Consider the following 17,107-nt stretch of genomic DNA (forward strand, 5'->3'; position numbering starts at 1 on the left):
GTCTTGTGTACATGAAGCCTAAGCTGGGACAAAAAGGATGTTTGTAAAGTGGAACCTCACAGAAACACATTGGGTTAGGAGGGCAGTAGTTTGACTTTGAAGCTAAGATGAAGAACACGGGGACATGACCTCAGATTAGCAGGAGTAAAAGTTCAAAACTAATCTTAGAAAATATATATATTATTTTTCTCAATAGACCACCAGCAGTCACTTAAGCAGGCCATACAGTCAGGGGCGGGCTGGGCCGGGGGGCAGAGTGGAAATTTCCCCCCAGGCCGCCTATAGAAGTCAGCCGCGGCGGCTGCCGCTGTGCTGCATTGTGGGAGTTGTAGTCCGGGCGCGCTATAAGGTAAGGAACTTATCAGCGCAGCAAACTACAACTCCCACCTCCCTGGAGTCTCAGAGGCAGGTCGTGTGGCACGTCAGGGGAGGGGACGATCGACATGTCACATGTGACTTGCTGAGCTTGTGGGATAGGGTCAGGCACTGGCTTGAGGAGTGGCTGGAGAGAAGAGAAGACATGACAGAAAGAATCATCACCCCCCCCCCACCCGAAGAGGTGCAAGGACCTGGCTTTCCACTGAAACACACAGCCCTCCCCAGCCTGAAGTAAGGTGTGATGACCCCTTTTGTGATAAAACTGATTTACTGTAGAAAATCCCCTTCAGTAGCAAAATGAAGAAATGATGCATTTTGGTTCTGCTGTTTTGAACGGAGCCCTCAGTGCTTCATGTGAATGTAACCCAGAAAACACATCGAAGTGTATTTGTATTGTGGGCACTGAGGGCTAGGACAGATGTGCAGAGATTTGCTATACTACATAGAGCTGTGAGTTCGCTATCCCACAATATGCATTCTTGCAATTGGCTGGAGAGATTTTGAGCTCCCAGTTCTGTATAGAGTGCTGTGAGACAGACCCAGGCCCCAGCTGACTCCCACATCCCATGGGCACTGATCAGGCTGCACTGATGGGCACTGTCTGCACTGGGACCATGAGGCTGCATTGATGGACACTGATCAGGCTGTGTTGATGGGCACTGCACTGGTGAGGCTGCACTGATGGGCACTGTCTGCACTGGTGAGGCTGCATTGATGGATACTGATCAGGCTGCACCGATGGGCACTGTCTGCACTGGTGAGGCTGCATTGATGGGCACTGATCAGGTTGCACTGATGCCTGGGTACTATCTGCACTGGTGAGATGACCCTGATCAGGCTGCACTGATGGGCACTGTCTGCACTGATGATGGGCACTTCACTGGTGAGGCTGCTATGATGGGCACTGATCAGGCTGCACTGATGCCTGGGCACTGTCTGCACTGGTGAGGCGGCACTGTCTGCACTGGTGAGGCGGCACTGTCTGCACTGGTGAGGCGGCACTGTCTGCACTGGTGAGGCGGCACTGATGGGCACTGGTGAGGCTGCACTGATGGCCACTCATCAGGCGACACTGGTGAGGCTGCATTGATGGGCACTGGTGATGGTGAGCTGATTTGGTTGTTTAACCACTGGCCCCAAAAGGATTTACTAACTTCATGACCACGCCATTTTTTGTGATACGGCACTGCATCACTTTAACTGACAAATGCACGGTCAAGTAACGCTGTACCCAGATAAAATGTATGTCTTTTTTTTCCCCACAAATAGAACTTTCTTTTCGTGGTATTTGATCACCTCTACAGTTTTTATTTTTTGCAATTTAAACAAGAAAAGAGCAAAAATTTTGAAAATAAATATATATTTTTAACTTTTTGCTTTAATAAATATCCCCAAAAAAATTCTTCATCAATTTAGGCCAGTGGTCTCCAAACTGTGACCCTGGGGCCAGATGCTGCCCTTTGCTTGCCTCTACTTGGCCCTTGAGACATTATTCCTTCAACTGACACCAATTATGGGGCACCCTTCTTCCCACTGACACCATGGATGGGGCACTATTCCTCCTGATAAGACCAATGATGGGGCACTATTCCTCCCACTGACACCATCGATGGGGCACTATTCCTTTCATTGATACCAATCATGGGGTACTTGTTCCTCCTGCTAAGACCAATAATGGGGCACCCTTCCTCCCAATGACACTATTGATGGGGCACTATTCCTCCTGCTAAGACTAATGATTGGGGCAGTATTCCTCCTGCTAAGGGACACCATTCTTCCCACTGACACCATTAATAAGGCACCCTTCCTCCCACTGACACTATCGATGGTGTTCCTCCTGCTAAGACCAATGATGGGGTACCGTTACTCCCACTGACACAATTATTAGGGCACCCTTCCTCCCACTGGCACCAACGATAGGGAACTATACCTCATGCTAAGACCAATCATGGGACACTATTCTTCCCACTGATACCAATCGTGGGGCACACTTCCTCCTGTGAAAACCAATGATGGGGCATTGTTTACTCCCAGTGATGTTGGGACATTTTCTACTCACACTGACCATAGTCAGTCAGCCCCCTAAAGCCAGAAGGACAGTAAATTGGCCCTTTGTTCAAAAAGTTTGGAGACTTCTGGTTTAGGCCAATGTATTCTACATAATTTTGGTAAAAAAAAATTGCAATAAGCGTATATTGATTGCTTTGCGCAAAAGTTATAGCGTCTACAAAATAGGGGATATATTTATGGCATTTTTTTTTTCTAGTAATGGCCGTGATCAGCGCTATTTAGCGGGACTGCAACATTGCAGCGGACAGATTGGACACTTTTGACACTTTTTTTTTGGGACCATTGACATTTATACAGCTATCAGAGCTAAAAATAGCCACTGATTACTGTAAAAATGTCACTGGCAGGGAAGGGGTTAACACTAAGGGGAGAGCAAGGGGTTAGGTGTTCCCTAGGGAGGTGTTTCTAACTGTGGGGGGGGGTGTACTGACAAGGAGTAGAGAGATCACTGTTCCTGATCACTATGAACAGCAGATCTCTCTCTAGCTCCCCTGTCAGAACGGGGATCTGTCTGCTTACATTGACTGGCTCTCTAAGGAGCGATTGTGGGTTGCCGGCGGATATCGTGGGTTGCCGGCAGATATCGCGGCCACGTGTATCGGCTCCGGCATCACGCCGCGGGCGCAAGGGAGCCAACCTGCAGCCGCATGACTGACGGTGGCTGGTCAGCAAGGTGTTAATGGGCCACTTGACTGGACTTGCCCCCCATGCCTAAGGCTGCCAGCCCTCCCCTGCATACAGTATATTAGTGGAATGTTTATTTTCAGAGCATTTGTTCGATTTTTCTAATGGATAGTAGAATCAGAATTACACTTGTTTTCTACCATAGTGATAAGAACATTTAAAGGAGCAGGATGGAAACATTTTTTCTAAAACTAATACATTTCTAACAGTTAGGGCTTATTCAGACTCTCGGTGATTAAGTGGCATCAACTCTGGTCCGAGTCCGAGCAACTTGATGAAACGAGAGATCTAAAGAGAAATCGATTTTGTGCTAATCTTGCAAGACCTTCCAGTGTTGTCCCCACATGTGTCCAACATGGTCAAACAGCCAGTCTCCCTCTTTGCCTGGTTCCTTCGAACTTCTCAAACATTATTTCCTTCTCTAGTGGTATTCTTTTTTTTCAATGACATGCACCAAGCCTCTGATGGCATTATTGAATGTACTGGTGAGATTTTTCGGAATGTTATTGTGAAAATCAACCAGTGTATGACCAGCTTTAGAAGTGTCATCTCTCTTCCTTGTTTCTGTGGTCTGTACTATGCTATGGACAAACTCTGTTCTCCCTGTGACTTCTGATTTGTTTGTGTTCTCTTATCATTTATAGAGTCCGAGGCGTTTATCATGCTTTTGTAACCATTCTATCTAAAGGGGGAATTCGTGGCCTGTGGGCAGGCTGGGTGCCGAATGTTCAGAGAGCTGCACTGGTAAATATGGGAGGTAAATAGACTTGTTATTGAGGTGATCTCTTTCTGTATCTAGTAGCACAATGCATGCAAGTGTATGATAATGGCATGATAGAGACATCTAATGGGCCTCATTATAATAACAGTGAATATAGTCTCAACTATTATAGCTAACCTTGAATTCTAAAGCAGAAACCATTATGGTTTTTTTTTTGTAAAAAAAAAAATAAAATAAAAAACTGGATTCAATTGCTTATTAACCACTTGACCACTGGGCACTTAAATCCCCTTCCTAACCAGACCAATTTTCAGCTTTCGGTGCTCTCACATTTTGAATGACAATTACTCAATCATGCAACACTGTACCCTTATGAATTTTTTTGTCAGTTTTTCACACAAATAAAGCTTTCTTTTGGTGGTATTTAATCACTGCTGGGTTTTTTATTTTTTGCGCTATAAAAGAAAAAAGACTGAAAATTCTGTAAAAAAAAAAAAAAAAAAAAAAAAAAAAAAAAAAAGAAATGAATTTTTCATGTTTCTGTAATAAAATTTTGCAAATTAGTAATTTTTCTTAATAAATTTTGGCCAAAATTTATACTGCGGTTGGCAGGACTTTTTTTACCGTCCTGCCAGCCCCTCGGGCTTTCACACTGAACAAACAGCGGAGGCTGTTAGTTTGGATTTATAAGCACTTGTTTTTGCCAGTGCTCCACCTTGTGGTCTATAATTGTAAAGTAAACGTCCGTGTGTCGTACCTCGCTCCAGCGAATCCGGAGCTCTACCATAGTTACAGGACAGCCATCAGAAATTTTGGGGCCCCTTACACAGCTTTAGGTCTGGGCCCCCCCGGACCTGATCACAAAAATTCCTCAAGGCCCGCCCACTGGCTGTCCCACCGAATCCACCCACTGGCCATCTCACCAAGTCTTTCTGTGCACCCACTTTTATTTTAATTCAGTACTCTTACAACCCAAAATATGCTCCATCCCATGTCCTCTTCCTCCTCCACTCCCATATCCTTCATCCCATGTGCTCCTCTTCCTCTTCTAGTCCCATCTTCTCCATCCCATGTCCTCTTCCTTCTCCACGTCCATCTCCTCCATCCCATGTCCTCTTCCTTCTCCACGTTCATCTCCTCCATCCCATGTCCTCTTCCTTCTCCACGTTCATCTCCTCCATCCCATGTCCTCTTCCTTCTCCACGTCCATCTCCTCCATCCCATATCCTCTTCCTTCTCCACGTCCATCTCCTCCATCCCATATCCTCTTCCTTCTCCACGTCCATCTCCTCCATCCCATATCCTCTTCCTTCTCCACGTCCATCTCCTCCATCCCATATCCTCTTCCTTCTCCACGTCCATCTCCTCCATCCCATATCCTCTTCCTTCTCCACGTCCATCTCCTCCATCCCATATCCTCTTCCTTCTCCACGTCCATCTCCTCCATCCCATATCCTCCTCCTTCTCCACCCCCTGTCCTGTTCCTTCTCCAGTCCCATCTCCTCCATCCCATGTCCTCTTCCTCCTCCACTCCCATCTCCTCCATCCCATGTCCTCTTTCACTCCCATATCCTCTATTCCATGTCCTCCTTCATCCCATGTGCTTCTCTTCCAGTCCCTTGTCCCCCATCCCATGTCCTCTTCCTCCTCCAGTCCCATCTCCTCCATCCCACATCATCCTCCTTTTGCAGTCCCATCTTTACCATCCCATGTCCTCCTTTTCCTCCATTCTAGGTCCTCCTCCTCCATCCCATGTCATCCTTCTCCAGTCTCATTTACCCTCTATGTTGGTCCTCTCTCACAGTGTCCTCCCTTTGTAGTCATTCTATCCCTTCTGTGCCCTCAGTACAGCCCAGATCCAGTTCAGTGTAATCCCACCAGTATGTAGAGGAGAGGAGTGTGGAGGGTATGACCGTTGCAGAATGCGATAGGATTTACTTTAATGGCAGTCAGTGGGGTGAGCAGGGAGTGATGTTGGGTAGATAAGGGTCCGAGTGATGTCCATCAGCTGGATATATGAAGTGGTCTGGGGGTGATGCAAGCTGGGGGGAGTAGGGGGCTGAGATGTGGTCAGATAGTGATGTTTATAATTTAAAAAAAACAACTATTCTGCTCATCTACTAATATATACAGTAATACAAAATTGGTACCCTAGCACTCTCTGTCCAGATAATGTGAAATTTAATTCATGACAATTCATTTAACCCTGTATTATCCAAGCTCTGAGTCTGTACAATCAGAAGTTTAAACTCACCACATAAACACAGAGTTACATGAATGGCACTGCTGCTGTCCCCATAGTGGCAAGTGTAACCCCCCTCCACTTACTCTGGGCCCTCAGTCCGCCCCTGGTCAGAATGGAGGAACCTAGACTCCATTGGCTAGGTCGGTGTGCTGTTGTGATAAGCAAGCAGCCAGCTCCAGTCACAGAGAGCTTTATTGCAGCGCCAGCTCCTCAGAGAATATACCGGAAAAGTGCCCAAAGAAGCGGCCCCCGCTGTGGCCCCTAGGGACGCCGGGCCCCTTACAGGTGTATGGGCTGTACCCCCCTGATGGCGGCCGTGTATAGTTACATAGTTAATCTGGTTGAAAAAAGACACAAGTCCATCCAGTTCAATCAACAGAACCCAGTCCATGACTCGTGTATGGAGGTACACCAAACCAGACTGTGACCAGCTATCTTTTTATGCTTTCTTTAGATCTGACCACATACGACACTGTGAAACACTATCTACTAAGAAACACAAACCTCAAGGACAATAGCATATGTCACAGTATTTCCAGGTATTTTGGTTTTGTAAAGTGTTTTGAATTCAATGGCAGAATTAAGGCAGCTCATTTCATCTTACTTGTATGTAGGGGAGTCAAATTCACTTTGGTAGAGTTTGTTTTAAAGGAAACTATAAGGGCTCGTTCACATCATACGTGCATGAAAACTGCTGTGGGAACTGATGGGAAAACCGCGCAGATTTCACTTGTGGAGACATGAGTTTATCAGATTGCGTAGGTGTGAATACAGCCTTAGATCATAAATGCCTTTTTAGATTTAGAGATTTTAGTGTTGGGGTGAATAAAAATAATATAGCCTACACTATTGCTGCAATTGTAATTTAAAAGATACGTTTACCTTTTACAAAAAAAAATTATTAATGCAATTTTTTTTTTTTTTGCAGGTGTAATCTATGTGTAATCTACTTTTTATTAGGGACCTGTAAAGCATTGCACCCACAATCAGCAGATCATAGGTGTAATGCCATGCTCCAGCAGACTGTCTGTGTAGCTGTCTGCCTGTACCTCCCAATACAGGCAGACAGATACACTCGGTGAACTACCTACAGCGCCTTGATAGTTCATTGAGAGCTACAAGCTGACAGCCACAAAGGCTGGTTTTCCCATTTGTGACTTTATCCTTTAAAAGAGAAGTAAAGTTTTTTTTATTTTTTTTTTGCGCATTTATACTTACCTAGGTGGATGCAGCATGGGTCCGATGCTGCATCTGGCCCCTGGCGTCTCTACACTGAGAACTGAGCAATCGAACATCGCTGATCACTCGGTTTTCATAGCTCCATGAGCAGAGAGCTGCACACTGTCAGTCACAGCTCTCTGCTCTACTCCCTCCTCACTCATTGGAGCGCTGGGCTATGGTGGGAGCGGAGCGGCTGGCTCAGGCTCTGGGCGGCTCGTTGAGAGCCTGAGCCGGGTGTCAGTCCAGGCACCTGGCGGATCTGGACTCCGTGGTCAGGATGACATGGTGCCTGGACTGACATTGGTGACTTCAATCCACTCTCTGCTGAACACGGTTCACAGGAGTGCAAAACGAATTGCACTCCTGTGATCCATAGGTGAAGTACAGCCAAACGAGCTTTGGCTGGACTTCTTCTTTTTAATGTTATTAAAAATGACTTTACAGCACAGTAACTTTCGGTAAAATTCAATGCAATAGGACAACCTAGAGGTATTCTATACACCAGTGGTGTACGGAACTCCTCGAAAAAATGTTATTCCCTGCTTGCATGATTGACTCGCTGATTTTTCCAGAAGTATGTCCTTGAGATGTTCTCAGATTTTAGGCATCCTCTGCAACTGAAATTTGTGGTGAAATACCCTCTAAGGGTTAATGGATGCAGACACTGCAGCTTTTTTTCATCAGAATACTAACTGTGCACCAGGTGACTATAATGAACCAGACCCTCCAATTCAGAATCAGTCTGTACAGGTCATGGTGAAACACACAGCTCTTTTAATGCAGTTATTTTAAATGTAACTTCTAAAAAAAATCTAGGTTAACAATGTATATAAAACATCAGTATAAAAATTATCTAAAAAATTCACCTAGAACATTATAATTTTCCTTTAGGTATCTTAGTTTGTCTTCCCATCAGCCTCCTGCAGTTCCCTGCACAGCACCCTTAGAAATGAGAGAGGAACAAAACGCTCAACCAGTCAGAATTGTAGCTGTAGTTTGTTACAATGCCTGCACCCAATCTACTCAACGCCAGTTATTTATTTTTTATGTTTTTGGTGTGTGTCTGGAGCAGTATATGTTCAGGTCTGGTGGCTGCTACGTTGGGAACCCCGGCTGATGTTATCAAGACCCGAATAATGAACCAGCCTAGAGACAAACATGGCCGGTATGTGTCAACATGCATTTATTGCAGCTTTTCCTCAACTCCTTCTTCTTCCTTTTTTTTTTTTTTTGGGTAAATTTTATTAGCAATTTACAACACAATAATGGCAATAGCCACAGTGTACACATTACATACCAGTATTGCAAGTAAAATGACAGTCGTTTTCAAATTTGTGCAATATCAAAGTATACATCAGCATGTACAATATCAATGTCACATGAATAAAGGTAAGTTTATATACAAACAAAACATAGTGTGTGGTTTTAATTCACTTATTAAAGTATGAAAAATTAACTAACAAAACTCAAAATATCAACTAGAGACACACTGATGATTTTTATAGGTGTAATCTATACCAATCTTGTATGTAATTAGCACCAAACCTCAATCTCCCACTCTAGGATTTGTTAGCAACCAGGCATGTCTTAGACCTCGATATCTCCAGAGATCAAAGTTGGCCAACCAGCCCATATTTTCGTTATACGTTACTTTATATAATGGTAATGCTTTATTAATTGTCTACCCAGAATTGCAGAGAGGGAGGAGAAGGGGTTTTCCACTGAAGTGGCAAGGCTTTTTTGGCATAAAAAATACTATCCTCAAGAAGGTCTTATTAGCATTGGTCAGGTCCTCCTCACCAAAATCTACTAAAAGACATCTCTTAATACTAGGACAGGTCCAGATTATATGAAAGTAGTCACGCGGGGCAGTGTGACAGTGGGGACGTTCAGGTGAGTCTGCTCTACTCATTTTATGTAGGCATGACGGGGTGTAATAAATTCAATGTAGATAGTTCAATAGTATTAGTTTATCTCTAGCTGATATGACTGTAGAGCAGTGGTTCTCAACTCCAGTCCTCAGGACCCACTAACAGGACAGATTTTAAGTATTACCTTGGGGGAGATGCAGACTAGAATACTGCAATCACTGAGCAGCAAATGATATCACCTGTGATGTATTTCAGTTATCTTGCAAACCTGGCCTGTTAGTGGGTCCTGAGGACCGAAGTTGAGAACCACTGCTGTAGAGTAATGAATCAGTAATATCTGACCAGGATTCCTCTGTGAGGGATGGGATATCAGTTCTCCACTGTTTAGCTATCCTTTCCATTCTGGCAGAAGAGGTCAAAAGCATTAGATAATATCTAGAAATGAGTTTTGTGTGGTGGAATAGAAGTTGTTCTAGTTTAGATGGGTGAAATGAGACCTCTTTTATTAACCCATTTAACATGGTGGAAGCCTTGAAAATAAAGTTTCTGGTCTCAGGAAACCCTGCTAATATTTACTGTGTCCACATTGTTCAATGGGAAGAATGGTCCTTACATTTGTGATCACTGGGAAGAATTCCCCCATCATAGATAGCTAAAACAACTATTGGTGTCAGTGGTTACTTATCTGAGAGGCAGAAACTGCTCATTGCACAAGGAACCTGTGGAAATCTCTGGAGGAACTCTAGGGTTCTACAGAACCTTGGCTGAGCGAGAATCATTTATTGACTCTGACCTAGTTATATTTCACTAGAAATATAACTTGAGCATGAAAAGTGCCCAAAAGAGAAAATTTCTTGCTCCTAGTCTCTTTGGAAGTTGGTTTGCTAATGGCAATGAGTACAGTTTTCTACTCTGGTGTTTTTGTTGATAGAGGCTATTGAACGATCTAATATGCCTAGAGGAAAGTTATTTTTACAAACCGTATTCAAACCCAAGAAGAAAAATTTCATTTTTTGCAGCTTACCCATTCTTTGATGTGGTGGCTGCATTGCTTTTCTTTCTTTATGCTTTTTTTTCCCCACAACATAGGGGTTTCTATAACGGGACCATCAACATATGGAGGTGTTCTGTAGTCCACAGAGAAGTGATGACAGTGCAGAATATGCAGAGTGCCCTGGAATTTGAGCTCACGAGCATGTCTGACAGGATCAACAGGAATTTTTTTTTTCCTCACTTACCAAAGAGTTATAACAAAATTCTTTCAACGGTTCATGCAGCAGATCAAAAGGGAGCAAGTAAGAAATGTGCCCCACTGTTTGGGTTTACATACATACACTTGAACCCTTTGACTGACTGCCAATGACTTTTACCACACTTCATGGCAATCAAAGTGGTAAAACAAGATTTGCAATGCAATACAGGATGTCCCCGAGTTACGAATGGGTTAGGGACTGTAGGTTTGTTCTTAAGTCGAATATGTTCATAAATCGGAACAGCATGCTCAGAATGGCAGAGACGTCGCTTTCCGATGTTCTGTCAAAAGTGCCCGCCGTCGAAAGGTGGCCACGAATGCGCAGAACAACAGACGTCACGCCGCCTCCGGTTCGTAAGTAGGAGTCGTTCGCAAGTCGGATGTTCGTAACTCGGCGACTGCCTGTAGACACAATTAGGTTGTTTTAAATTCATTGCAAGCTCCAGGCTTTTAAAAAAAAAATTAACCTGGGCAGCTTTTAAGCCATCTGATCACTTTTACAGGAAGCAGTCAGTAGGCTGAATCTAACAGACCCCTTATGTCTTTATAAAAAGAGTACCTGTCATCCATCAACCCTATCACCTAGGGCAGGGATCTCGAAACGAAGGCCCTCCAGCTGTTGCGGAACTACACGTCCCATGAGGCATTGTAAAACTCATTTACAGACATAACTAGGCATGATGGGAATTGTAATGAACAGTAAAGCATGCTTGTTATACTCGCTGTGGAAGGGGTTAATCCTCCGCATTGTGTAAAAAGGTTGTTTGATCCTGTTCTTTTTTTTTTTTTTTTTTTTTTTCTTCTTGGGAGGGTGCATGTGATCAGCACAGGGCCAATGAGTACTGTCCAGACAGAGGGTCATAGGTTAGTTGGAGTAGAATGAAAACTCCTCATGCAAGCTTTAACCAGACACTGTTAGAAGTCACACGACTGCTATATACTGCTGATCAGAAAAGGTATTTAGCAGTTTATATTTACTAAAATAATTGCATTTACACGCTTTGTGTACGGTGGGAGACCAGATATAGTGAATACATAGTCTTCGGTGCAGTAACACTTTTTTAAAGTTGAAAAAAAAAGTAAAAATCCCAAACATGCCTAGAGAGCACATGCAGATAATGGGTCATTTTAAAGCACTTTTCAGGTTCTTCATCCACCCCCCCCCCCTCTCTGTCCCTCTCCTCATTTGATTCATCACTGTATTCATCTATTTTCTCCAGTTTCATTGAGAATTGCTGTGATCTATCGGCCCCCTGGACCGGTATCAAACTTCCTTGACGACTTCTCTGCCTGGCTACCATACTTTCTCGCTTCTGAAATTCCAACAATCATTCTTGGTGACCTCAACATCCCTGTTAATCTTAACACTCCCGCTACTTCTAAGCTGCTGAGCCTAACCTCCTCTTTTGACCTAAAACAATGGACAAGCGCTTCTACTCACTCTGTTGGCAACTGCCTTGACCTCGTTCTCCTACCTATGCACTCCATACAACCTCTCCAACATTCCTTTTCCTGTCTCTGATCACCACCTTATTAGTTTCACCCTCTCCTTGTCTGCCTCCTCCTTGCCTTCCAACTACCAAACTATTACCCGTAGAAACCTTTGCCATCTTAACCCTTCTCTTCTTTTTTCTGCTACAGATTGTCTCTACGACAAAATCTCATCCTTGTCCTGCCCCAACTTGGCCACTTCTGTCCACAACACTGTCATCCACCCTGGATACCTTCGCCCCCCTCACTACACACAGAATCAGGCCCCAACCGCTACAAACCTGGCAGACAGACAATACCAGAAGCCTCAAAAAACATAGCAAAGCTCTTGAGCGTCTGTGGCGTAAAACTAAGTCACAGCAAAATTTCAGCCAATATAAATCTGCCCTCCAAAAATACCATTCTGGCCTGCACACTGCCAAACAGACCTACTTTATCACTCTCATTAACACCCTCTCACGCAGTCCCCGTCAACTCTTTTCTACCTTTTACCACTCTAGTTCGTCCTCCATTATCCCCACCCACTAACGTACTCACTGCCCAGGAGATTGCTAATCACTTCAAAAATAAGATTGAGAGAATTCATCTTGAGATCTCCGCTATACAGATATCTCCCTCACTTTACACTCCTTCTCCTCCTGCACAATTAATACTTCCCTCTTTTAACCCAGCTACTATAGAGGAAGTCGCTGAACATTTTTCTAATGCCCACCTAACCTCCTGCCCCCTGGACCCTGTTCCTTCTTGAAATACTACGGTCACCATCTGGCTCAATCCTACACTCCTTAATTCATATTTTCAACCTCTCACTCTCTACTGGGCATCTTCCCCAACCCTCTAAAACATGCGCTAGTCACTCCCATACCAAAAAAGGCCTCAGACCCCACCAATCTTAACAACCTAAGACCCATCTCTTTACCCCCTTTTGCCTCCAAACTCCTTGAATGTTTAGTCTACAACCGACTGAGCGACCACCTCATTAAGAATAACCTTCTTGATTCCCCTTCAGTCTGCATTTCGCCCACAGCACTCCACAGAAACTGACCTCCTAAAACTCACAAACGACTTACTAACAGCCAAAACCAACGGTCATTATTCCGTAGTCTTACTCTTGGACCATTCCGCTGCCTTTGATACAGTTGACCACCCCCTCCTCCTTTAAAAAAACTCAATTTGCTTGGTCTCCATGGCTGCACTCTCCGTTGGTTCGAATCTTGCCTATCTCATCGCACCTTCAGTGTCACTTATAACTCCACTTCCTCTTCTCCAACTCCTCTTACTGCTGGGTTTCCCCAAGGTTCTGTCCTTGGACCCCTACTATTCTCGATCTACACGTCCTCCCTGGGTTAGCTGATAGCCTCCCATGGCTTTCACTACCATTTATATGCTGATGACACCCAAATCTATCTCTCTGCCCCTCAGCTCACCCCATCAATCTCCTCACGCATCACTTATTTACTAACAGACATATCAGCCTGGATGTCAAACCACTTCCTCAAACTGAATCTATCTAAAACCGAGCTCATAATATATTTATATATATAATGGCTTCACTGCTATCAATCTATCCACTCAAGAGCCAAGAACCCCGGGCAGAGAGACTGAGCGTCTGCGCCGTGGGACATTCCATGGCTCAGGTAAGTAAAATGGGGGGGGCTGGCGACTGCCAGAATTTTTTTCACCTTAATGCATAGGATGCATTAAGGTGAAAAAACGGGAGGGTTTACAACCCCTTTTTAAAGGTGAATTTGGGGCTTGAGGAAAAGTAACCCTTGCAGTGGGTTACTTAGCTTATTCCTACTACTGCAGGCTTTTGCCTCTTCATAAGACAAGTCCCCCAAAGTCACTCCTCTTCACTGCCTGAATGGTCACACCATTCTGCAACATGGTCCCATATTACAGTACAAGACAAGCAGTCCTGATTTGTAAATGAGATTGCAGAGGTCCTGCATCCACTCCTCATGCCTCGACAGATCGACACTCCTTGAAGTGTTGGTTTCTGAAGAGACTTTGGGAATAATTTATGTTCATCAGAGGAGCGGCACAGACAGTGGTATAGGTAGGTATCCACTATATTCTTTGCAGGGAGACAACTTCTTTAAAATATGAGCTAAGTGAGCAGCAGGAGAGGTGGGCAACCACTATCTTCCTTTCAAAAAATAGGGGGCCTTTAGCAATCCCCCCTCAGCTCAGAATCTCTGAATTGCAGTATCCATGCACCCGGCTTGGCCACCAAGATTATTAATTTTAATAGCATCATGCACCAACCTAAAGAGTGAGACCATGGTTATAATTTATGGCCATGTTTTGTACATAACACATGCTGTTGTGGGTGCCAAAACAAAAATTGGGTTGAATGGACAGTGCAAACATCCTTCTGCACACCTGAAGCATTTGTTCCAATAGACACTTTGGAGTAGGGCTGGGTCCTGGGTATTGAATTCAAAAGTTCACCTATCTTTTAAGAGCGATGACCTAAACTGAAACTTTTGATTTTACTACTGCTGTCTCTAAAAGATAAAGAAAAGGGATGAGCTCAGGTGTGTTTGGATCCTAGTCTGAACCCATCTGAGCATCTCCCCAGGGTAGCTGTTAGCCAAAGCATTCCCTGTCTCACAGCTGCACATGTACAAGGGGTGTGTATACATGTAGCTGTGGGGTGGCAAATGCCTCGGTTGCTTATGCCTGGCCTAGTATAGTAACGGCTTCCTGGCGGGATCATTCAGGTGGGTTTGGACTAGGATCCAAACCTGCCTGAGCTCATTCAGAATAAACAATCCGTTGAATGGTTTAATGGTATTTGTCTTGTGTGTTTTTTTTTTTTTTTTCTCCCCAGGGGAATCCTGTACAAGTCTTCCACTGACTGTTTCATTCAAGCTGTGCGAGGAGAGGGATTCTTGTCCCTCTACAAAGGATTCATTCCCACTTGGATGAGAATGGTAATAACTTTCACAAATGTTTATTAAGAAAAATGTTAACAAAAAAGGCTTGGTGTAAAGCGTGTTATTAAACTTTTACAGAACACAGGGGTGCACATAAGTGTGATATCAGGATATTGCAGTGGTTATGATATGAATTGGTGAATGGGCATCTCCAGTAGAGTAGCTGGTGCTTAGTGACATATGAGGGGTATGGGGTGCATGGCCTGGCAAGCCAAGGTTTTTCTAGTGGAAGTCCAGTGCAACTGAATAAGTTGAAGACATGTTACGTTGACCATTTTCCATGGTTCATAGTCTAAACCAGCGGTCTTCTTTGGCCTTTTGCGTGCCTTTATCCGGCCCTTGGGGCACTATTTTTCCCACTTACACCAACAATGGGGCATAATTCCAGTCACTGACACCAACAATGAAGCACTGTTTCTCCCACTGACCCCAATGGTGGAGCACTATTACTCCCACTGACACCAATGATGAGATATAATTTGAGTCGCTGACATAAATGAAGCACTATTCCTGATGGGGCACTATTCCTTCCACTGACATCAACACTTGGGCACTATTCCTCCCACTACTAAAAACGACAGGGCACTAGTCCTTCCACTAACACCAGAGATGGGGCATGGTTTACTCTCATTGATGCCAGGGTATTTTCTCCTCTTACTGGCCACAGTCTGGTCCCCTCAGAGTCTGAAGGACCGTAAACTGACCCATTGTTTAGAAAAGTTTGGAAACCCCTGTACTATATAGGTGGCTGTAAAAGTTAAGTTACTAAAAGGGCACCTGCACCTCTCTTGGCCGTTGTATGCATTGCCTTGTTGAAAAATGGCAGGGAGATGCACTTCAGAGCTTCAACTCGAAGCTCAGGTTGAAGTTTTCATCCTGAGTATTCCCAGGTTTGGTGTCTTCAAGAACTCGCATGGAGTGCTTTTCTCAGAACCAAAAATATGTATGAGAAGAGAGATTTATTTTGGGGCTACTGTGCATTTTGTATTTAAGAATCTTTAAAGTGTATGAGAAAGTTCTAACAATAAAAGTCTGTTTGCTTGCTTTTTGTCTGTTAAATATACCATTGGAAGCATCTGTTCAGTTAGTGCAAAAAGTACTCATTCACCTGTGAGCTGATAATGTTCTGTGCTCTCTGCCTGTGCTGCACTCTTATAGGTCATTGCTGTTCCCGGCTACCTTTTGTGGACTACAGAAATCCTTCACTTATGTTATGGAGAAGGAAAAAGGGGGAGGTATTGTGTAATCCTCTCCTAGAGTGACATTGTTGCTCCTTTTAATAGATACAATATAGTGATTAAACATTGTCACCCTAGGACAGGAGGTGTGTTACTGGCAGAATCTTTTAGAGAAAAATAAAAGAAAAAAGCCTGGAAAAAAAACAAAAACAGCCACCACGTCTAACGACTGGTAATCTGCAATATCATTTTTATCATTGTGTTTTTTGATTTACTTTAAAGTCGGTTTTAGATGTGTTTGGGCTTTGCTTTTATTCTTTCCTACAAGTCAATGGGAATGCACAGTAACCTCATCTCAACGGCATCTTAAACGACCCTGTATGCAATTTACATCCTTTTATGACAGGTTTACATAAAACCATGTGCTTATGTTTTTTTCTTTTCATCTTCATTTGTCCATCTTTTAGTAACAATCTGTTTATTCATTGCCCTTTGTGATTAAAAGTAATGAGTACATATAAGCAATCTTAACACCTCTGGAAATATAGTTTTTGAGATATAAAAAAATCAGAACAAGATAATTCGCTTCTGAATTTTTTACATCTTCAATGTGACCTATAATTCAATAAAAAAACAACTGAAATCCTTTAAAGGGGGGGGGGGGGGATAAAATCTTACAGTAATGTGGTTGCACAGACATGCACACCCTTAAATTTATACTTCTGTTGAAGCAGCTTTTGATTTTATGACCGCATTTGATCTTTTGGCATTAGAGTCTATCGGCATGGCACATTTTGCCTTGGAAAGGCCCACTCTTCCTTGCAAAAGTGCTTGAAATCTGTTAGATTGTGATGCTATCTCATGTGCACAGCCCTCTTCAGGTCACCCCTACAGATTTTCAATTGGATTCAGGTCTGAGCTTGGGCTGGACCATTTCAAAACTTTGATCTTCTTCTAGTGAAGCCACTCTTTTGATGATTTGGGTCCTTGTTGTTCTGAAAGGTAAAATTCACCTTCAGCTTTATAGCAGAGGTTTGAAGGTTCTGTGCCAAAA

The 17,107-nt window shown here is 43.7% G+C and overlaps 1 protein-coding gene across 1 annotated transcript in view; it reads left to right on the forward strand.

Moving 5' to 3' along the window:
• SLC25A27 (solute carrier family 25 member 27) overlaps window positions 1-17,107 on the forward strand; it is a 38,769-nt gene that overhangs the window by 15,799 nt on the left and 5,863 nt on the right. Inside the window, 4 exon segments of the mRNA XM_073625255.1 lie at window positions 3,777-3,889; window positions 6,553-6,637; window positions 8,392-8,484; window positions 14,770-14,872. Of these exon segments, the coding sequence (XP_073481356.1) occupies window positions 3,777-3,889; window positions 6,553-6,637; window positions 8,392-8,484; window positions 14,770-14,872 (394 nt within the window).

Source organism: Aquarana catesbeiana, linkage group LG04 (assembly GCF_042186555.1).
Source record: "Aquarana catesbeiana isolate 2022-GZ linkage group LG04, ASM4218655v1, whole genome shotgun sequence".
Classification (NCBI taxonomy): domain Eukaryota; kingdom Metazoa; phylum Chordata; class Amphibia; order Anura; family Ranidae; genus Aquarana; species Aquarana catesbeiana.